Source organism: Megalobrama amblycephala, linkage group LG17 (assembly GCF_018812025.1).
Source record: "Megalobrama amblycephala isolate DHTTF-2021 linkage group LG17, ASM1881202v1, whole genome shotgun sequence".
NCBI lineage: Eukaryota > Metazoa > Chordata > Actinopteri > Cypriniformes > Xenocyprididae > Megalobrama > Megalobrama amblycephala.
In genome coordinates this window covers 42797935-42822903 of record NC_063060.1, presented here as the reverse complement: position 1 = coordinate 42822903, position 24969 = coordinate 42797935, and the positions used below count along the sequence as shown (strand labels likewise).

Here is a 24969-nt window from a genome sequence, read left to right as displayed (position 1 = left end):
GCGAATAAATGATGACAGAATCTTAAATTTTGGTCTAATCCTCACACAAACTCATTGTAAGAACTGAAATAAAGCGCAAAAATCATATGAATTACTTCTGCTATTTTGGAGCTTTACAGATAATCACTATGGATGGCAAAAAGCTGCATACAATTTTTCAAAAATGTCTAATAACAGCATACAGTTTTGGAATTTTTAGTTCATTCCTTCAAACAAAAATAATCTAATTGTAAGTCCACTGAAAGTAAGTTGCAGTAAGAACCCATGTGCAGTATTTTTAACCCAAATGTGAACCAAATACAAAAAGAAACAAAGACTTGACATCATGAAACTATGAACATAAACATAATTAGACTAGACTTGACATGGACTCGCCAAACAGCAGTTACAGGGACAAATCTAGACAAATGAACAATGAAACATGAGGGCTATTTATACACAGACCAATGACTAACAAGAAACACCCGTGTATAATCAAACAGTGAACCAACACTCTAAAAACTGCTGGGTTAAATATGGACAAACCCAGGGATTGGGTTGTTTTCACCCAGCCATTTTTTTCGACCAATTTTGGATTTATTTTTTTAGCCAGAAATATAGTAATATAGTAAGGCATGTTTTTGCTCACCCCCAAATAGGGGCAAATTTGTGGAGTATTTTAAGCTGAAACTTGACCAGACCAGAGACTTATATTACATCTTGTGAAAGAGGGCATAATAGGTGCCCTTTAACCCAACCTGCTGGGTTTGTCCATATTTAACCCAACTTGGGTTGCTTTTAACCCAGCATTTTTTAGAGTGAATGAGAAAACAGGAAACATAACCAGAACAACCAATCAGAACCTGACAGGATCACATGATGGAATAAGTGAATCACATGACAAACAGGAACCATGAAAACTACAAAATAAAAGACATGAAAATATTAACACGAACCAACCCCAACTAATAGCCATTACTCTGAAAACATCTAATCCATGTGATTATAGCAGAAGAGAAAGTAGAAAAAAAGTTAGAGAGTGAGCAATAAAAAAGACAAATAGTCCAGAATAACCCCCATCAAGTATTTCCTTCCTCTCACTTGGCATCCCTCCCTCCCTCTCCATCATTCTTTCCCTCTCAACGAAAAGAGGGGGGAAAAAGCCAAAGAGGCAGGTGTGAGGAAGATTGCAAAATCAATAGGGCTAAATGGAGTTGCAGCGGAAGCCATTGAGTGTCCTCTCAGAGTGCTGATGAGCCTGCAAAGAGCAGCATTTGGATGAGATGCCCAACAGCCAACACCCTGCGTTTTTTCCTCTTCCTCTCTCTCTCCAACTTAAAGTGTGTCTGCTGCACTATCACCGCAAAGCTATTTTACTAGATCAATGTCGGGTCCTTAATAGAACACGACGCTCACACTGCCGCAGGCCGCTAGGCGAGGGTGGAGACTGCAGCGTCAATCACATCGTCTACAGGTGCCTTAGATCAGCGCTCTGCCACAGTGACAGAAATACCACAGCACCTGCGGCCCCTCCCTCCCTCCCTCCCTGACTGACACAAACACACTCACGTCCTTCTACTGACAAGCACCTCGTGTAATGTGACTCTCTCACAGTACGGTATTAGCAAGCTGTGCGTCTGTGGGTCTGCACAACAAAACCTGACAGATGATTAAAAAGTTGCATGTGAACATAATCTTCATTTTGTGAAGTTTGTGGCATTGAATCTAGAAGATCTGGGTTGATACAGTGGTGCTTTAGCAGAAGAACTAGTTACTGAAATAGCCAAAATTTGTTTAGTGGCATCAGAAGCACTTGCTAGCAAGTAAACTAGTTATCCATGAGAAAATCAAAGAGAAATATTCAGTGAAATATTTAGTACATATTACTTTTGGACAGATGTAAATTCTTTTTTTTTTTCTTCTTCTTTTCTATGTAATGTCAGCATTTTTATGTACAGGATAAAAGTGAAAAAATAAATAAACAAATTAATACAATTTAATTTACAAAACCATTCTAAAGTTTGGGGTGAGTAAGATTTTTTTTTGAAAAAAAAAATAATAATAAATAAATAAAATAAAATAAAATAAAATCTATTATGCTCACCAAGACTCCATTTATTTGATTAAAATATATATACAAATATATATAAAAAAAAAAAAAATATATATATATATATATATATATATATATATATATATATATATATATATATATATATATATATATATATATATATATATGAAGAGTTTCGTTGCAAAACGAGATAACTCCGTTTTTAACATTTTTGTCAAAACATGTTTATTATTATGTTATCATGTTATTATTTTGTTTTATGGTGCTACTTAGCTGTATTTTTTAAGTTATGAAGGTTTAAATCAAAACAAACCAACTGCAGTTGAATTGATATTAATTGGAATGCACAACCAAAAAACAAGATTTTTGAAAAATTAAAAAAACAGAGTTACGAAACTCTTCATAAATATATATATATATATATATATATAAAATACATTATTATTTATAAAATATTCAAAATATGTATATATAAAAAAAAAAGTAATTTATTCTTGTTATGGCAATGCTTAATTTTCAGCATCATTACTCCAGTCTTCAGTGTGACATAAGTTCATAAATCATTTTCATATGCTGATTTGGTGCTCAAAAAACATTTATTATTATCAACATTGAAAACAGTAGTTATTTATTTATTTATAGGTTGGAAACTGTCATACAGTTTTGTTTTTTGTTTTGTTTTGTTGTGTTGTGTTGTGTTGTGTTGTGTTGTGTGTTGTGTTGTGTTGTGTTGTGTTGTGTTGTGTTGTGTTTTTTGTTTTGTTTTGTTTTGTTTTGTTTTGTTTTGTTTTTTTTGTTTTGTTTTGTTTTGTTTTGTTTTGTTTTGTTTTGTTTTGTTTTGTTTTGTTTTGTTTTGTTTTGTTTTGAAGGTTCTTTGATGAATAGAAAGTTCAAAAGAACAACACTTAAGCCGGGCACCCATTTAAAAATTGTAAGGACGATTATGAATGTAAATTGATACTTATGACTGATCGCGCTCAAACGCGTCCAGTCAGAGCCAGTTGCGTTCAGTCTGTGATAACAGTCAGTGTTCAAATTCAATGTGTAAGTATTTGAATCTGCTTCAGTCGCAGGAAACAATCGCTGTATGTTGAGCTCAGTCTTAGAATGTTTTAGCTAGTCATTAAATGTGTGCCGGCTTTACTTAAAATAGAAATCTTTTGTAACAATTTAAATGTCTTTAATGTCACTTTTGAACAATTTAATGCATCCTTCCTATGTAGAAGTATTGCAATTGTAATAAAATCTTAGTGAACACAAACTTTTATGTTAGTGTACATACAGAAAAGCAAATTCTATAAAAGATTTTAGGCGTGCTTGAGATAAAAATTGTATACATTTTTCTGTTTACATTTACTAAACATCCTTAGAAGAACCATGTCTTGTGTCTTTTAATTTCTGATGACATAAAAATCAGTACAGTATAAATACGTTGCAATGATTTTAGATTGCAACATATTTAGATTTAGATTTCAGTCACTTTAACAATCTTGTTCTTTCTGTCTACAGTAAGTGGCCAGAATCAGCTGCAAAATGGATCAAACGTCATGCCATGAGTCAAAAGTTTGTTTGTTGGGATTAAAGAAAAAGAAAACTATACAATGACATTTACAACAGGATAATCTGTTGTTTGGGCATCAATGGCAAGCAGTGAGAGGGAGGGCAGAGAGAAAAGAAAGAAAAATAGATGCGTCTCATGTTGGGAACAGAGCTGTGCTGTGCTCCGAGATCAAGGCGAGCATATTCTGTTTACTGTCTCCAAGCTGGAGAGACACCATTATCAAACCGTGCTGGGGAAGAGATACATGGCAGGAAAAACAGGAAGAGAGAAAATGCACTGAAGTGTAAACAAGCTCTTTCACACCTTCTCTCGCTCTCTACTTTTCATGCACTTCTTCATTTACAAGCATATATCAGATGGGAAGAATACTCTTCCCTACAAAAATAAACAAAGTGGACATGAAAGATAAACTTACAAAAAAGACATACCGAGAATATCACAGCATATACTGTAGGTGCAGCACAAACCAACAGCTGTGTGGAGTCAGAGGTTTTTGCCTTACAGTGTTGCAGTGTTTTATGTGCTGGATGTTGACAGGACTGTAGGTATAGTCCTGACGTTGTTTTATGGCAGCCTGTCTACTGACCCCATATTGTTTACTTGTGTTCCTCATCACCTGACTGAGCTCTGACTGGCCACAGGAAAGGAGCTAAAGCTTTGAAAGGAGCTCGTTTTCCCTCTGACCTGTAACAAACTATGTACAGCTGTCAAGAACACTGAGGCAGAACCAGACTGAGCTGTTTGTTTATTGTCATAATAATTGCAGTGAACATTGACTCTATACGCCTCCCTGGAATAATTATATGCAGGTTAAAAAACACATACACTAATTATAATTTATATAGCTTAAAATACATTAAATGCATGTCATGTTGTATAATATTATGCTATTTTTTAAATGTTTTTGATAGAAGGCATTTGTTCAATCAAAAATACAGTAATATTGTAACAGATTAAAATAACTATTTTAATACAAAATATCTATTTTAATATACATTTTGTTCTGTGTAGCCAAACCTGACTTGCAACAATATTGCATTTTAGTTTAGGGTCCAATTCTCACTATTAACTGGTTGCTTATTAGCATATTACTGGGATTTTGGCCGTTTATTAGTACTTATAAAGAACATATTAATGCCTTATTCTGCATGATCATATTCTACATCCTTCAATCATACCTAATACCTAAACTTAACAACTACTACTAACTAATAATAAGCAGTAATTGGGAGTTTACTGATGCAAAAGTCACAGTGAGAACTGGAGCATAATCTAAAGTGTGACCAATTATCCAACAATAAATACCAGTAAAAATAGCAGAACATTTGTGAAGTCCTTAGAATTTGGGTTAAACTTTGTAATAAGTATTGGTAATTTCACAGAAACAATATCCAGTTCTGCTCATAGATTTCAGTTTACCTGCTAATAAATGTTTCAAACAACTCTCTGATGCCACCAACCTCACTTTTATCCAAAATTACTTATAATTTACTTATTAAGTGTTTCTTAACAAGTAAACAGTCAGTGATAAAATAAGAATAAAGAAAGTACTTACAAGCAATAGGACAAAACAGCATGTTTTTCCTTCCACTCAAAAAATAGCATTTAATACCAAATTTACAACATGGTATAATAAATGATTTGAGCTGAAACTTCACTGACACATTCTGGGGACACCAGAGACATATTACATTTTGTTAAAAAGGTGCATAATAGGTCCCCTTTAAGACATAAATGACTGTTTATGAGGATACTTGCAAAGACAGCCATTTTGACACATAAGTGTGTGTGTATTTGACCGTTCAATACCAATAAGGTGGCAAAAAGCACTCAGTTCAGTACTCACACGCTGTATGAGCAGCGGCTTTATGCGTGTGTCTCTCAGTTAATAAACCATCTCAAAGTGCGTGCATGAACTGAAATGAGTCCTCTTTCACTGCAATGCTTTAAAAACACATGCAAATGATGATGGCACGGCACGGCCACGTAACGTAAGCGCGTAACCACTGGTTGACAAATTTCTACCGGTTAATCGTGTCTACAGATATATTTCCCACCCCTATCGCTAAACATCTCTGTTGTTTATGTAGCCTTCAATCAGCAGCTAAAAGTCAGTGACTTCCAATTGCTTTGTCACTTCAAAATCGCTGTCAGTGTGAACGCCCTTTACAGGGTCAATTCTTCTAGAGCGACCTGAGGTTAAGTGCATTGCTCAAGGGCACAAGAGCAAAAGCTCATGTCTTGTCTTATGAGGGTTTTAAATGTATGAGCTTTCGGCTACCAGCCCAGATCTTTAACCACAACTGCCGCAGAGAGGAAACAAATTCTTCGCATCTTAGTTCGGCTAATCAAAACATCTGCGAAAAAATGGTGGGGCTCACATGCATTTGGACCATGGCCAAAACCTGCTTTACTGGTGCACTCCAGAGTCCTACTTACAGTAATTGATCGAGACTATTGATCAAAGGCCTCTCAGACATTGACCTGTTTTGTGTGTTTGAAAAGGATAAAAAAGTCTTTCAGCAGCACATGAGGGTGTTTACTGAATAGATATGCATCTAACTTTTTATCCATTTACAGCAGCTCTGAAAGGTTTGAAAAGTTGTGTGTGTGCTAGTGCACGTCTGGATGTGAGAACGTGTATGTGCGTGTAATTCACGGTTAAGGGTTGGTGTGGGCGAAGGACTATCATTATGTTCACTGCGAGAGGTCATTGCTGTGGAGAGCTTTTCATACTGATTACACGTGTCTCACCTCGGCTCTCTGTTCCCCTTGGCAGGCGTTGAGAGGCACGGTGACATACACACAGTCCGTTAGGTGCTCTCAATCAAAAGATTAGTCTGCACTCAACATTAGCCAAGGGAAATGTTGGAAATTTGAGAAAATCAAGGTGTTTCCAAACACAAACAAGCCACAAATGAGCCAAATAAGCACCGGGAGAGAAAATATCAGTGCTGTCTTTGTGTCGGCTTTCCAATTTGTCCCTCTGATAATAATCATTTTACAGGTGACAGATCACTTATCGCAATGGAAAGATCAGTCAAAAAGATAATGAATAATTCAAAAACAGGTAATTGAAAATTATACAGAGCGAACTTCACTTCACAAGTGATTACTATAAATGAAGCCCGATCTGCATGGCATTTTCCCCGTCCTGTTTATCAGAGTGCTGGTTGTGATGTTGATGTGTGTGTGTGTGTGAGACAGGCTCCTGGGGGCTCCTCACCTGTTCCAGTCTCCAGTGGAACTCTGCCGGCCTGAAGGAGTCCAGCTGAATGAAGTCTCGCCTCAGCAGAAACACCAGACGGCAGTTGTGCACGTACAGGGAGTAGTGATGCCTGTTCATCTCTGCAAAAAGAAAAACACAGAGAAGGCTTACTGTATATGTGATGTAAATGAGGACACTCGAGAAATCACTTACATTGGCTGTCAAAGTAGGAACTTCACGCTGAGTAAAGATTTACATTTATAGATTTCCATGTCTGGCTCTGAGAGCTTGTCTAAAACTGCATAGTCATGTTAGAAAAACTCCTGACTGTTACAGCAGGCAGGGTCATAAAAATTAGACTTCAGATGAGGACATAGAGAGAAATAGTTCTGCTGAAACTGTAAAGGGAATAGACTAGGGATGATGGACTGACTGAAAAGACAGATTCTCTGATTCCTGCTCAAAAATCCAGCTTAAAATATGCACTTTTTACACATTTAATAGTATAAATTGCTATATACACACAATCCAACATATATCCGAACTTCTCCCAAATGTTTATGTTCATTTACGACTAATTTTAGAATGTGTTTATGAGGATACTCACCAAAAATGGGCATTTTGACATCTGAGTGGGTCATTTTTTTATTTATTTTTTTATTTTTTTTAAAGTGATAAGATGGGAAAGAGAACTCAAATTGGTACTGGCATGCTGTCTGAGAAGTGGCTTTCTGTGTGTGTGTGTGTGTGTGTGTGTGTGTGTGTGTGTGTGTGTGTGTGTGTGTGTGTGTGTGTGTGTGTGTGTGTGTGTGTGTGTGTGTGTGTGTGTGTGTGTGTGTGCTCACAGAGAGCTGCTTCACAGACAGTGTGCCAGTACAGATCTGAGTTCTCTTTTGCATCTTTTATCTTGCTTCAGTGGTTTAAAAGCACTTAAATTAAAGACTGGGGGATCATAGGATAGATCTACATGCGGACCATACATGCAACAAACCGTGTTTTGACCAGCTTGAGTGGATATTACCTATTTTTTCCAGCCTGATCCAAACCAAATGTCAATCTGTTATAAAGTGAAATCCTAACAAGATGATCACAAAAGAGTTGCCATTCAATCTGAGACTCTCGTCAAAGCACTTTCTTCTCCCGTTGATATCGACATGTTCCACTGTCCATCACGTGTCTACGCTCAAAGCAAGTCTGGACAGCTTTCATGCTCTTTCTCAGAAACCTCTCATTGATCAAGGTGGCTGCCACGTCTCGTCCACACGGCGCCCTTCTCTATTCACCTCAACGCTGCCTCTGCACGGCTGCCCGGTGTCTCTCGTGCGACTGCTTTTAGTGCGTGTCGAATTGATTAAGTCTCACACCCACTCAACATGACGCCTAGGATCAATGAACTCGAAAGAGTCCTGCCAAGCAGTCGGCCCCGATCAGGACCACTCGGTCTCTGAGAACTGGCCGCTGACAGTCACACTGCATTTCTTCCTGGCTGGAGTTTCACTTTAACCTCCGGAGAATTGTGTTCTGAACCACTCTTTAATCCAGATCTAATCCATAGTCTTAATCGCTCTCCCTAATGCTGCTGGGCATCGTACAGTACTGATAAAACTTTTCTCGGGTTAGTCTGACACATCTGCAGCACTGATCTCTTCAATTTTAACAAATTGATCATCTTGTCTTGACCACCAGACCTGGAAACTGTAGACATAATCTAAAATATTTGAGCGCTATTCCGGAAGCAGAATAAAAACAGAGCAGTGAATGAATGAAAGTGACTGAAACACAATTGCCAAATAAATGCCAAGAGGCACATCAAAAAGTAATATGACACTGTCAAGTCATGTGACTGAATAATCGACCAATTTCATTGCATATAATCTCAAAGTCTGCTCTGGTCATTCTGAAATTCTGGAGTCAAAGCATGAGATGGGAAGTATGTACAAATATTTAAAAATGCTATATTTACTACCATTAAAAAGTTTGGGGAGATTATAAAAAAGGAAGAAGAAATGAATACTTTTATTCAGCAAGGATGCATTAAATTGATCAAAAGATGACATTTCTCTCAGGAGCTCAGTGAATTCAAGCGTGGTACCGTGATAGGTTGCCACCTGTGCAATAAGTCGTGAAATTTCCTCACTACTAAATATTCCATGGTCAACTGTTAGTGGCATCATAACAAAGTGAAACTAATTGGGAACAACAGCAACTCAGCATGAAGTGGTAGGCCACGTAAAATCACAGAGCGGGGTCAGTGCATACTGAGGCGAACAGTGCACAGAAGTCGCCAACTTTCTGCAGAGTCAATAGCTACAGACCTCCAAACTTCGTGTGTCCTTCAGATTAGCACAAGATCAGTGCGTAGAGAGCTTCATGGAATGGGTTTCCATGGCCGAGCAGCTGCATCCAAGACTTACATCACCAATGCAAAGCGTCGGATGCAGTGGTGTAAAGCACGCCGTCACTGGACTCTGGAGCAGTGGAGACGTGTTCTCTGGAGTGACCAATCACGCTTCTCTGTTTGGCAATCTGATGGATGAGTCTGGGTTTGGTGGTTACCAGGAGAACGGTACTTGCCTGACAGCATTGTGCCGAGTGTAAAGTTTGGTGGAGCGGGGATTATGGTGTGGGGTTGTTTTTCAGGGGTTGGGCTTGAACCCTTAGTTCCAGTGAAAGGAACTCTTAATGCTTCAGCATACCAAGACATTTTGGATAATTTCCTGCTCCCAGCTTTGTGGGAACAGTTTGGGGATGGCAAGGTCCATAAAGACATGGATGAGCGAGTTTGGTGTGGAGGAACTTGACTGGCCTGCACATCCTGACATCAACCTGACAGAACACATTTGGGATGAATTAGAGAGGAGATTGTGATCCAGGCCTTCTCGCCAACATCACTGCCTGACCTCACAAATATATATATATATTGTTTTTAAAGGGGTAATATAATGTCACTTTTACAAATGTAAAATAAGTCTCTGATGTCCCCAGAGTGTGTATGTGAAGTTTTAGCGCAAAATACCCCACAGATTATTTTTTATAGCATGTTAAATTTGTCACTTATTGGGTGTGACCAAAAACATTCCATTTTTGAGTGTGTCCCTTTAAATGCAAATGAGCTGCTGCTCTCAAGAAGAGGGTGAAGTTTCAAGAGCTTGTGTTAGCAGCTCCGATTACCTCACACAGACTGAAAATGACTTTTATGTTCAAACCAGAGTCGGACAATTATGAATAGACTCAAGAAGAAGTGACAACTGTGTGGGAACTGTGGTAAGATCCTACAGAGCCAGAGAATATATGCTGCATGAAGATAGAACAGATATAGTTTAGTTTAATTACAGTTAACTTATGTTGTCATCTTGCTTTTATAACATGCTATTGCATTTGTGTTACATACTGTATTGCAATAATATGGCCTCACCCCCTTTGTTGCGTGTTCTCGGGGGCGGGGTTTAAGTAAATTTCACGGTTTGTGATGTCACTAACCCAGGAAGAAGCTCGTTGTAGTCCCTACCAGCTGTTTGTTGTAGTCCTTAAAAAGTGATTTCTGTAAAAGAAAATATCTCCCTTTGCATTGAACTTTGAGCGTCGTAACTTTGCAGATGTTGTTTATGATCAAACAGCAACATTACACACTAACTAAAGTAAAAAAAATGAAATCATAATCAACCACCCCTTTAATATTGAAACATGCATATTGAGTCGACAGCTCACCAGTTTTATCTGAATTACAGAGCAACGTCTCCTTCTCGGCTCTCAGTCCAGGACTTGGCCCGTGCTTCATCCATGTTGCTATGGTAAACTGATCTGTCAAGTTCTGTGGCACAACCCACTCTGGGATATTGGCTGCCTGTCGCCCATCAAATCTGAAGATGAGGTCGCTGTCTCGGCCACTGTCTGTCAGCAAGGAAGCCGTCCAATTGGTGGACACGCTGGGGGCCGGGAGAAGGTCTGTGCTGCCCGAGGCTGCTCCTGCGGAGATAAAAGCGCGGAGGTTAGTTGAGGCTACTGCGAGAGGCAGCGATGAAAAATTACAAGCTGTCTGTCATAAAGAGTTAAAATCATGTTAGCTGCCCTGGCATTCGAATATACTGTGCATACAGCACACTTCAAATCAAATTAGAGATGAAAAGCAAATAACATTTGGTTCCGAGACCCACATTCAACCCTGACTGAAATGTCATTTCTGAAAGCAATCGTCTCATTATAAAACTCATCGCCGTCGGAGCCGTGGCACGTTGAGCTAGGGTGCTCATGCGGGTTAAAAGAGTTTGAGTTCGGCTTTCTCATCTCTTTGGAAGCATATGTCATAAATATGTGCCAATAATGAGAGAATTTTCATTTTTGAGTGAACTCTCCATTTAAAGGAGTGCAGTATAAGAAACTTCTGAGATATGACTGACTATACGCACACTCACTTTCAGGACAAGTCTGGTACAGATGCCCTAAATATGCAAAAGCGGCGCCACCTATCAATCTTTGATTAGCCTCCTGTCGTCCTCCTCCCTCCCGCGCTCACTCATGCCTCTCTCTGCGTGTTTTATTTGGGAGTACAGGAGGATATTGAATCTTTTTTCCCCTCACTCAGGGGTGACAGGATGGCCAGCACAGAGGGACAGAATGAGCGATGAGCCGCGCCGATGTCAGAGCAGCGTGTTCTCATTCCACAGCTCCACATCACTCACTTCGCCACAGGACCAAAGAGAGACAGAAACCAGAGAGAATATGGCAGCGGCGCTGCTTTTAAGCTATGCAGTATTTATTTCTGCCAATCGATATTGGACGATAAATTCACCGCCAGTCTCCAAGTGAGCGTCTGAGCTCTTCTGAGAGAATCCATTTCCAGAAATACCGTAAAGGTACAGGTCAATGAGATTGCATTACGCAAGCAATTTCTAGCGCTACATGAGTCTCAGTGGCAGCCCATGTTATCAGATGTCCAGTCAAGAATAAACAGAAAATGTCAGCGTTTCAAGGTTGGACTAATGACTACACATTGGGACTTTGTAATTTACATAATGCATATTAACTAAATTATTCCGTGTGCTTTTGAAAAAAAAAAAAAAAAAAAAATCAAGCCTTGATGTCTATTTCAGAAACACTTTCCATTTTCGAACAATAAACACTTATTTCCATTAACTGTACAGAGTTCTTGGGCAAAAGCGACTGGCGTCAACAGGGGAGATGATTATTACTAAGAGAGAGAGCCAAGACGGTACAAATCATGTGCCAGAATGGTTTTGACTTCATAATGCATCCGTCTCAGAGAGACTTTCATTAGATTAAATTGACTGACTTACTGAGGTATATGAAAATTGTTTAATGACCCATTTACAAGGGTGTTGGACATGCAATATGAGGAATAAAATCTTGAGATATTGTCAGGTGAATTGTAGGGATGAACTGATATTTAAAAAAGTCAGTAATTATTTTCCTGTTATGACTCATAACTGATAAATGGCCGATCTTAAAACTCTGTCTAAATATATTAACAATAAAATATTAGAAACTAAAATCAATTGTTTTGGAAGCAAGTGAATTTGGGCATCAAAACCGTAATCTACAGTATGACCAAAGGATATTCATTCTGTGATTTGCTAAAATAACATTTAAATTATTAATGCTTTTAAAGATTAATTTAGATGAGGGCAAAGGTAATCTACATGTAAAAATAGGAGAACATTTGCATGCACAATTAAATATCCGTTATCCATTGTTACATATGGAACAATAAATTATACAATCTATAATACTGTGCATCCCTATTACATAGCGAATTGTTTTGAGCGTACTTATAGCAAATGTTAAAGTTTGTGAATTGTATTAACTTCTTTAAAAGGGAAAATTCTGTCATTAATGACTCACCCTCATGTCGTTCCACACCCGTAAGACCTTCGTTCATCTTCAGAACACAAATTAAGATATGTTTGCTGAAATCCAATGGCTCAGTGAGGCCTGCTTTCCTAGCAAGATAATTAACACTTTCAATGCTCAGAAAGCTACTAAAGACATATTTAAAACAGTTCATGTGACTACAGTGGTTCAACCTTAATGTTATGAAGCGACGAGAATACTTTTTGTGCACCAAAAATACTAAATAACGACTTTATTCAACAATTCAGCTCATTGTTTCAACTGTTTCAGTGTTTCACAAAGCCTCACTCTGCCCATCACTAGTTCACAGAGATCATCGCCCCCCCAGTGGTGAACCATTGAAATTTCGAAAAGTTTCGAAATGACGAAACAAAGCCTCGTTTAATGAAATCACGTGACTTTGGTAGTTTGATACAAGCTCTGAACCACTGATTCGAAACAAAAGATTCGTAAAGCTTCATGAAGCAATGTTTTGAAATCGCCCGTCACTAGATATTTTTTTTTTGGCGCTCAAAAAGTATTCTCGTCACTTCGTAACATTAATGTTGAACCACTGCAGTCACATGAACTGATTTAAATATGTTTTTAGTAGCTTTCTGGGCATTGAAAGTGTAAATTTTCTTTGCTCTGAATTCAGGCCTCACTGAGCCATCGGATTTCATCAAAATATCTTAATTTGTGTTCTGAAGATGAACAAAGGTCTTACAGGTGTGGAACGACATGAGGGTGAGTCATTAATGACAGAATTTTCATTTTTGGGTGAACTAACCCTATAAGCTCATCAAACCAAGTCGGGGCAGTTCTGGACTGACTGATAAATGATTTGTGCTGAAGTTGACCGTACCACAGAGCTTCTGAAGAGACTTCTCAGAATAGGTCTCTCTGTCACAGCCCTTCCCAATATGGCTGGTCTGAAGCTCCACCATGGCTCGCACTGAAGATAAAGGACCATCACAGGTCTCCAGGTGCATCTTGGGAAAGAGCTGTCTGCTGCCGGTTCCAGGTTCATAATCCACACGCTTGTTCCAACCTGCCAGGAAAAACACGTTAACAATTTGAGAACTGAAGAGTTACAGATGTAAAATCTATGTAAATATAAATTATATATGCAAATGCTAATGGATAGCTTTCTCCAGGTACTTCAGACCTCCTTGATTCAAACAGCACACACTCTAAAAAATGCTGGGTTAAAAACAACCCAAGTTGGGTTGAAAATAGACAAACCCAGCGATTGGGTTAAAAGGATATTTTGTTTGGAATCAGTGGTTCAGAGTGCGTATCAAACTGCTAAAGTCACGTGAACCATTGAAACTTTAAACACTTATGACATAACGAAGCCTCGTTTACTGAAATTATGTGACTTTGGCAGTTTGATACACGCTCCAAACCACTGATTCAAAACAAAAGATTCGTAAAGCTTCATGAAGCAGCGTTTTGAAATCGCCCATCACTAGATATTGTTGAATAAAGTCGTTATTTTGTTTTTTGGCGCACAAAAAGTATTCTCGTCGCTTCATAACATTAAGGTTGAACCACTGTAGTCACATGAACTGATTTAAATATGTCTTTAGTAGCTTTCTGGACATTGAAAGTGTTAATTATCTTGCTGGCAATGCAGGCCTCACTGAGCCATCGTATTTTATCAAAAATATCTTCATTTGTGTTCTGAAGATGAATGAAGGTCTTATGGGTGTGGAACGACATGAGGGTGAGTGATTAATGACAGAAATTTCATTTTTGGGTGAACTAACCCTTTAAATCTTTGCCTAACCTGCTGGGTAGTTTTATTCAACTCAACTATTGTTTAAAAATGACTATATGTCTGGCTTAAAATGAACCCAAAATAGGTTGGAAATTAAAAGACAAATAATTACTAGGGGCAACAATAATGGTGAACATAAAGGTGAACATTTATTAATAAGCAATGTTTATTGCTTAATTATTATTCATTAAACTTATTAATACATGTTCATTTATTAAACATATTAATAAATGTTAATTTCCAACATATTTTGGGTTCATTTTAAGCGAGCAATACAGTATTTTTTAAGCAATAGTTAAGTGAAATAAAACTACCCAGTCGCTGGGATTATCCATTTTTAACCCAATTTGGGTTGTTTTATTATAAAAAAGCATTTTTTAGAGTGCACAATTAGGCTAATTATTTGGTTCATTTATTAATATGTATTTTTAAGCTACATTATTTGGTTAATTGTTTATTGCTTAGCAATAATAAATATTTAATTATTATTATTAGTAGTAGTAGTAGTATCACAAAAAACAACACCAATATACTCAGTATTTAGTGAACGTGTTGTTTTCTGTTCCAACCTTTATTATTAATTACACAGCTTCTTCACATCATGCTTCAACGCCCTTTAACCAAGGTAAGATCTCTGTGACACACATGCTATTTGCTTTCATATCGGTTCGACTGTCACTACAGCATCCGTGGTCGTCACGTATCAGATTTGTACATCTGAGCTCAAACCTTTTTATCTTTCAGTACAAACGTGAAGAGGTAAAACCAATTGTGATGAAAGCTATGGTTAAAAGCAAACTGCAAGGTCAAAAGAAAAAACAGAATCCATGATGAATTATTTTCTTACTTTGAAATGTTTTCCTCCTGGTCAAGGCTGACACGTCACATGTGCTTCAGTATGTGCTCATACATGTTCCATTACTCTGTCTTGTGCTCTTTATAAAACATGAAGCTCAGAGTAAGAATAACCCTAAAGTTAAAACATCTCACTCTTCTTCGCTGGCCTTTATGGACTCTCTCTGTATAATTCAGAGAACCGAGTGCTTTATATTCACCTGAGCTGAGAGATATTCCCCCAGCCCGTTTCCCTAACTGAATATCTTATTACATTATTCATTGGCACTACTGTGGATAAAATGGGGAGACAGTACAGTACCACAGGCCTCCGTCTCTAACCTCTTTTGAGGGAGAGGTCTTAAAAAAGTTGCTCATGAATTTCTGAGGTAGCCGCTCCGTCCCAGATAAACTGAGCAGAAAGGCTTTATGGCTCACTTTAAAATACATGCAACCGAACAAACTTTTATGAAAAACACCTAAAGAGAATCTAAAACACTGGTCTGCTTTTAATCCACCATCACAAGGAAAGCATGTGCAACAGGAACACAGCGCTTTGGGATCAAAACAGCGTCGTGTGTGCGCTGCGTAATGACTCATCTACTCCCCGGAGAGTGAATAATTCCCTCGATTATCCAAACACACCAAAGCCAGAGGCCAGAATCGTTCTGTACAATAGAAAGACCATTTCAGGACCTCGGGGTGGCGATTAACATTAACTGCGGCATTAAACATTCATTGCTTATTCACAAATGCCACGGATGCCAAAAAGTCGTGGCAGAGCAGCGCGGGGACCAATATCACTACTGGAATTGCTGGAGTAAAAAGAACAGACTGGGATTCCCAACGACGCATGGAAAAATAATAGGGGGTGGGGGTGGGCATTGGGATGACATGGTGCAGAAAAAGGCTACATGACAGGTGGACAGGAAATGAGTTGGCCAGGAAACTGAGCTCATTTCTGTCACAGAGTTTTCAGCATGAGGCTGCCTTGAGATGTTCACGGATGATTGTAATGCTGATTATGTGACTGGAAGTGGCGCATTTGTGAATTTATGGGGTTCTTCTAATTTTACGTTTGTGCTTTTTTGAAATCTAATCAGAGAGTGTAGTGGAGAGTGACAGGAAACAATCAGAGAGCGGATAAGTGGAAAAAGATCAGGATGTGATGCCGGTCAGAGTTAAACCTGTCCGCCCACGCATCAAAAAATCCTGCATTTCCACGGACTATCAGTGACATCTGTAAGTCTGCATTTGAACCAAAGCTCTGTTTTGACATAATTCAGAATGTGTTAAATGATTAATTAAACAATTTTAATTAAAACATACTGTTGATGAAAATATGTCACAGGTTGACTTGTTTTGATATTCTCCACACTATCATCAGTAAATTACAATACCCTTCAAAAGTTTGGAAACGCTCTGGGCAAAGTGAGGCTTTGGACAATTTCAGCATAAATCATCATCATCATCATCATCATATTGTGATGACTTTGAACTGATAAGAAACAAAACAAGATATATAGATGATATAGATATATATGCAGTTCAAAAGAACAGTGTTTATCTGAAATATAAAGCTTTTGCAACATTATAAATGTATATACTGTCAATTTTGATCAATTTAATGCATGCAATTTCTTTCCAAAAATATAATGTTGATAATGTTACAAAAGCTTTATATTTCAGATAAATGCTGTTCTTTTGAACTTTCTGTTCATCAAATAATCCTGAAAAAAAAGTACACAACTGTTTTCAACATTGATAATAATTTATGTTTTTTGAGCAGCAAATCAGCATATTAGAATGATTTCTGAAGGATCATGTGACACTGAAGATGATGCTGAAAATTCAGCTTTGATCACAGGAATAAATTGCTTAATAAAATATATTCAAATAGAAAACAGTTATTTTAAATGGTAAAAATATTTCACAATATTTCTGTTTTTTACTGTATTTTGGAGACTTCCAAAAGAGACTTAAAAAACATTTAAAAAATCTTACCATTCAAAAACTTTTGACCGGTAGTGTATATATTAGTGCTGTCAAATGATTAATTGCATCCAAAATAAAAGTTTGTTTACACATAATATACGTGTATGTACTGTGTATATATATATATATATATATATATATATATATATATATATATATATATATATATATATATATATATATATATATATATATATATATATATATATATATTACTAATAATACAGTATATATACATTACCGTTCAAAAGTTTGGGATCGGTAAGATTTTTATTGTTTTTAAAAGAAGTTTCATCTGCACAACCAAGGCTGCATTTAATTAATTAAAAATACAAAAATACAATAAAATCAGAAATATTGTGAAATATTATTACAATTCAAAATAACTATTTTCTATTTGAATATATTTTATTAAGTAATTTATTCCTGTGATGCAAAGCTGAATTTTCAGCATCATTACTCCAGTCTTCAGAAATCATTCTAATATGCTGATTTGCTGCTCAAGAAACATTTCCTATTATTATCAATGTTGAAAACAGTTGTGTACTTTTTTTTCAGGTTTCCTTGATGAATAGAAAGTTCAAAAGAACAGCATTTATCTGAAATACAAAGCTTCTGTAGCATTATACACTACCGTTCAAAAGTTTGGGGTCAGTAAGAATTTTTAGTTTTTTGAAAAGAAATTAAAGAAATTAATTCTTTTATTCAGCAAGGATGCTTTAAATCGATCAAAAGTGACAGTAAAGACATTTATAAAATGTTACAAAACATTATATTTCAGATAAACACTGTTCTTTTGAAATTTCTGTTCATCAAAGAATCCTGAAAAAAAAATATTGTACACAAATATTTTGTACAATTGTACACATTAAATGTTTCTTGAGCAGCAGATTAGCATATTAGAATGATTTCTGAAGGATCATGTGACACTGAAGACTGGAGTAATGATGCTGAAAATTCAGCTTTGCATCACAGGAATAAATTACTTTGTGAAATATATTCAAATAGAAAACAGTTGTTTTAAATTGTAATAATATTTCACAATATTTCTGATTTTATTGTATTTTTAATTAAATAAATGCAGGCTTGGTGAGTAGATGAAACTTCTTTAAAAAACATTAAAAATCTTACCAATCCCAAACTTTTGAACGGTAGTGTATATATATAATAATACAATATAATATAACATATAATAATATAACATAATATTATAATAATATAATGATACTACTAATAATAGAGTCTATAATATAATTTCATAATTATATACAATAATTTTCATATTTATATATAATTTATATTATATTATAAATATATATTTAGAAAGGAGAGAGAGTCATTAATATTTAATCACAATTAAATAAATTATTTCTGATTTATGAACAAATCATAAGGATTTATGCTGATAATGGCAAAAATATAACTTTTGGAAGGGAATTGCATGTCATTTTAGTCATAGAATGGACTAAAATCAATGAATATTATAGACAAAATATTGACAAAATTTAAAAGTGAACATGAAATATGGTTAAAACAAAACAAAATAAATCAAATAAAATTCATATCACAATCTACATCACCTTTCATCTGTCACTCATACTGCACAGCCTATTGGATAATGGTACAACATTTATTAGGCATTATTTCACTCACATTCAGTCTGTAATCACTTTATCCCTAATTGATAAACTCAAGTCCAGCCATACATTCCCCCATCAGTAAACATCATGTACACTGCGCATGCATGTACAAGTGTAGCTCTGATTGGCAGTGCCAGTTTTCTATGGCTTCTGCACTCAATGAGAGATCTGTCACTCTCAGTGGATGGCTCAGCAAGACGGGCCACTGGACAGAGAGATGGAGAGATCAGTGTTGACAGACGGGATTTGACCAGAGACAAAGAAAGGCTGCCCAATTACACGCTTATGCAAGCGGGAAGCGTTACAACCAGAAATCCTCGCCCTTCACCTCTGCGGCGCCTGTCAGGATCGTCACTCAGTCCTCACTTCCACCTCACTTCTTATGAATCACACTGACAACACAAGCCATGCAATCTCTCAGCCAATGACTGCTTATTCTCTGGGCGTAGGAGCCTGCCAGTGACTGTCAACACATCTTAAGGTCCTATCATGCTTTAGATGATACCTGCACCTGATAAACAGTAGTGACCCTGGGACAAACGAGCAGTGCCTGAGGAGAGGGGAAAAGAGGCAACGATTTTTACTGTGCCAATCAAAGCACTGCAATCTGAGAAGAAGTGATCTTCTCCACCGTTCAAAATTTGAGGTCGGTAAGATTTTTTAAAAAGAAATTTCTTCTGCTCGCCAAGGCTGCATTTATGTGATCAAAACACAGTAAAGACAGTAGTATTGTGAAATAATATTACAATTTAAAATAGCTGTTATATTTTTAAAGATCTTGACCAAAAACTGATGCACCTCTTGATGAAAATAAATAAAAGTTGTGATGTTATTTCCATCAAGAGGTGCATCAATTTTTGGTCAAGATTGACAAAGCAAGAGGTGAGCACTCTGTAAAGTCTACTCCAGCACATCCCAAAGATGTTCAATGAATTTAAGGTCTGGACTCAGAGGTCCCACCCATTCTTTCACAATTTGAGCCTGATGAATCTTGACATCTTGGCATCTTGGAATATGGTTATGATACAGTATGTCTTCATGCATGGCTGTTTAAGAAATGAAATATGCCAAATCCACCAAATGCGGGTGGATTTCAGCAGTGGCGTGTAACACAATCACTCTTACTAGTCACTCCGGATGAATATTATTGATGTTTCAGGGCTTGAATTCCGGAGTGGGATTGCACATATTGAATTGTTCTCATTCTCACAGATTTTGTGCTCAAACCCAAAGTCTAAACAGAGCTCGTTTTCGCTGTTTATTGTACTTAAACAGTCAAATGCACAAAAAATAATGTCAAAATGCCAGTCTTGGTGAGTATTCATGTAAACACAGTCAGTTATGTTTGAAGTGAACATAAACAGTTGAGAAAGAAAACGCATGTGTAACAGTATAATGGATGTGTGCATCAGCTCTTAAAGTGACAGCAGCCTAATAAACCTGCTGCCAAATTATGAGATATTATGAGTTTTTCCCATGGTATCAATGGCAAAATTGTGGCCTGTGAAAATGCTGAGTGGCTAATAACTTTGGAAAACCACTAGCCACAGTGACTGGTGAGCAAAAAGGTTAATGTCAAGCCCTGTATTGAGTATTAATTGAGAACAAGTATTTAGTTTCAGTACTACTAAAGTGAGATTACCTAAAATAACAAAACTAAGTACACTGTAAAAAAAAAATCCCAGTAAAATTTACGGTAAAAAAACGGCAGCTGTGGTTGCCAGAACTTTACCGTAAAAAATACAGTAGCAACGTAAAAAAAAAAAATCTGTTAAATTTATGGTAAAATAACGTATTTCATTAACTGATATAATGTTAATTTACCAACCTAATGAAGTACTAATATCTGTTTTTTACCTTTATAATACACTGACATTCACCAAACATAGTGGTGATGAGACACAGTGTCATTCACACACACACACTAAACACCATCATGGTAACATGCATGAAATTTTAAAAATGCAATAAACATTAATTTAACAACATTAGATGTAACATAAAACCCTAATGTACATAACTGATTAGAAGAAACAGAGTTATTTCAGTGAAAATATATCAAATGTGAAGTGTCACGCAGGAATTGCGGGAATGTCAATTTACGGTTTTTCACTGTAAATTTTACTATGAATTGTCATTTTTCACTTCCAAAAACTGTGAATTTAACGGTATTTTACCATAAAATTACATTAAATTAAATGTACCGTTAGATCTATTACAGTTATTCACCGTATATAGTACGGAAACTTTCTGTAAACCAATTAACAGTTTTTCACCGCAGCATTTTTACAGTCTTTTACTGTTAAAATCACGGTCATTTTTTACAGTGTATTCTAATTTTAGGAAGTACAATTAAATCTTTTTGTTTATTTTATATATACATACTACAACTACTTTAAAAATCAATGTCAATATTGTAAATGTGAACAATCATGCTAATAAAGCATTCCTGACTCTGAAAACCGAGTATGACAGGAGTGATTTAAAAGTTCTCGTGAACACAAACTTTGTGGCTTTGTTCCTGAGAAAACCGAATTACTCAGAGTCAAACAGACACGGTTGGTGAACTGTATCACTGCCAAAATCCCAACATGAAAACTGTATAGCAGAGGGTTGAGGATTTACAAGATTTGTGGCTAATACGCTTGACTCTGACATTTTGGCTTGCTTTAGACTGGAAGCTGCCCTTTCATGGAATAAGTCTCTTCTTGGCATAGAGAGTTGCGTTCCTCTCTCCAGGTAATAACTCATCTAAATCCATGTCACCTCACACCAAATTCTCTTTACAAACTGGTAACAAACATGCTCCCTCTAATTGGATCAATCAGGATACTGTTCTCAGAACAGTTTCCCACTCTCTGTGCTGTCGCCTTGATAAGTGTGAGGAAAGGAGGATGCGACGAGATGTGTGACAACACCTGGGATTAAAGTTTGATTGGCAAAATTGTCTCTAATTAAAAAACTTAAGAATTTTTGTAAGAAAGACGATCTGTGTCTTAAAGGGACAGTCCACCAAACAAATTACAATTCTAGGATCATTTACTCACCCTCAAACCCTGATTTTCATTTGATGAAACAAAAACTGAAAATAAGATTGTTCATGCTGTTGTCACAATGATAAATAATGAATACATTTAAATAAATTTACATATATACATAAACACAGAGTTAAAATTCTTTAAAATTTATTCTTTTGTGTTCCGTATAATAAAAATAGTCATACAGGTTTGTAATGACATAAGTCTGAGTAAATAATGACAACATTTTTTGTTTCTTTGTTTTTTGCAGAAATATCCTTTTAATACAAAGTCTTGAATTATTTCAAAAGTGTGGACTGTAGCGGCTGAATGTTTTACAAAGTTTGACTTTTGTCTGGATTGATTTAGTTACATTGTTTCCTTTATCAGAAGGGTTTGACTAACTCCTCCTGGCAGAAGAGAGAAAGAAATCTTTTTTTTCTCCCCTCTTTTCACGCTCTAAACACAGTTTTAGATGACAGTGATTAGGCGTCTGTCTCTCCAGCCCCTGACATCCGCTTCTTAATGGCTCAACTGAAGCCTGTGAATTGAATTCATCTGCAGATATTTTCCATGCCTCAATCGATGTGTGAAAGAAGGTAAACTGTGAAAAAAGCCGCCTCGTCCTTTTCTCAGATTTAATGATGTCGAAAGCTCTGCCCACTGACTGTTTAGAACAAATCCATTACCGTGGCACATGTAAAAGGTATTGTCTTCTTTGACGTGAAGGCATGAGATATTAAAGCAATACTGGGTTGTTTCCGAGAGGTCAGCGTGCGTGTGTGTGGACAAACTGTAGGCTGAAGCGGCTGTGCAGTCCCTGTGGGAAGAAGGAGTCTACGGATATCGATCTGTCTAGTTAAGACCACTAACAGTGTATGCCACGGATGAAGGCAGAACAGAACAGGGGATCGCAGAGGTCGCGGAGAACAGACTACTCCGCGGAGTCACAATACTGACCATTTTGTGGCTGGAGGATAAGGGAGGATATAAGGCAGAGACAGAAACTTGATTCTGCAATTTAAGTCATTATTCACAGAAAATCTTAACATCCACCTAAATTCTTTTTGGTACAGTCACGAGAGAAGTAGTGATGTCTTATTTGTGAACAATAGTTTTACAGGAATAAGGTCAACTCTCTAAAGTCAATTTTATTGTGAGTTAAAGGATTAGTTCACTTTCAAATGAAAATTAGCCCAAGCTTTACTCACCCTCAAGACATCCTAGGTGTATGTGACTTTCTTCTTTCTGATGAACACAATCGGAGTTATATTAATAAATATCCTGACGCATCCGAGCTTTATAACGGCAGTGAACGGGATCAGAAGAAAGTGTCTCCATCCACATCCATCCATCATAAACGTACTCCACACGGCTCCAGGGGGTTATTAAAGGCCTTCTGAAGTGAAGCGATGCGTTTGTGTAAAAAAAAATCAAAATTTAACAAGTTATGAAGTAAAATATCTAGCTTCCGCCAGATCGTCTTCCGTATTCAACGTATGAAGAAAGTGTAAAACTCTCACAGTTCAAAAATCTTACGCTACATTCCCTATTTAACTTACGGGAAAAGCTTAACTGACGCCAGTTTACACTTTCTTCGTAAGTTGAATATGGAAGGCGGTTTGGAGGAAGCTAGATATTTTTTTTTTATTTTTTTTTGCATAGCTTTGCTTCAGAAGGCCTCGGATGCATCAGGATATTTATTAAAATATCTCAGATTGTGTTCATCAGAAAGAAGAAAGTCATATACACCTAGGATGGCTTGAGGGTGAGTGAAGCTTGGGGTAATTTTCATTTGAAAGTGAACTAATCCTTTAAATGGATTAGGGATGTGCCCGAAGCCAAATACCATATTCGGAAAGGAAATGATGTACTACGGAGCCCCTAAAGGGAATATGTGTGAGATGGGAGGAACAAATATATTTCTTTCTATATATATGCTTTCTCTCGTTAGGTAATTATAATGTAATTAATTTGCCAGCATCAGGAAGCTGCTGTATATACTGTATGCAGAGTATTGAAATCTCTTTTGAATGCACATTTTTACTTTCACTTTCGAGATACGCAATCACACGTGCTGTGTGTATACTACAGAGCGTCAGTGCTTAGTACACATTTCACAAGATTAGATATTTGTCAGTGACACTCAGGAACCATCACGACTAACCATGTCCCTTTCAGGGCTCCATAGACTGCGTTTATTTCCCCCTCCGAAAATGGCTTTAGTATTCTGGCACTTCCCTAAAAGAGATATTTCACTAACAATTTAAATTCTGTCATCATTTTCGACATTTTAAAAAAATGTTTCAGTATTTTATTTTATTTTAGTTTTTATTTTAAAATTGTTTTGCCCCCATTGACTTTTGTTCTCTGGACACGTTCTAGATGAAGATCTTACAGATTTGGAACGACATGATGGTGAATAAATGATGACAGAATTTTCATTTCTGTGTGAAATTTAAAAGGTTTGTTCACCCAAAAATGAAATCTCTGCCATTATTTACCCACCTTCATGTCATTCCAAACCTGTAAGACTTTTGTTCATCTTCAGAACACAAATGAAGATATTTTTGATGAAATCTGATGTCAATGTCCATCCATTGACAGCCTATGCAACTATCACTTTCAAGCTCCAGAAAGGTAGTAAAGACATCATTAAAGTAATCCATATGACTCCAGTGGTTTAATTCTGGACTTCAATTTTATGAAACGGTGAGACAGTTTTATAATCTCCAATGCGCGTTCACGTAACCACATCTGCTCTTGCGTCAGCACAACACGCATGCGTCATGCGAGATTAATATTTAAAAATAAAAATATCTTCATTTGTATTCTGAAGAAGAACGAAAGTCTTACAGGTGTGGAACGACATGAGGGTGAGTAATTAATGACAGAATTTTCAATTTTGGGTGAACTAACCCTATAAGTCAAAATCACTCTGAATCCAAAAAAGCTGACTCAAGAATCGACAGGGAGTCAAATAAAGAGAAAGTTTTTATCTGAATATCTCTGACACTCTGTTACTCTTTCT

General features: G+C 36.7%; 1 protein-coding gene across 1 annotated transcript in view; it reads right to left on the bottom strand.

Annotated features, from left to right (window-relative positions):
• The window catches only part of clstn2a (calsyntenin 2a), a 288222-nt gene that overhangs the window by 60938 nt on the left and 202315 nt on the right, over positions 1-24969 (bottom strand). The window contains exons 6-8 of the mRNA XM_048162822.1: positions 13535-13720; positions 10531-10788; positions 6841-6962 (exon numbers count right to left, since the gene is read on the bottom strand). Coding sequence (XP_048018779.1) covers positions 6841-6962; positions 10531-10788; positions 13535-13720 — 566 coding nt within the window. The remainder of the gene's footprint in view (positions 1-6840; positions 6963-10530; positions 10789-13534; positions 13721-24969) is intronic.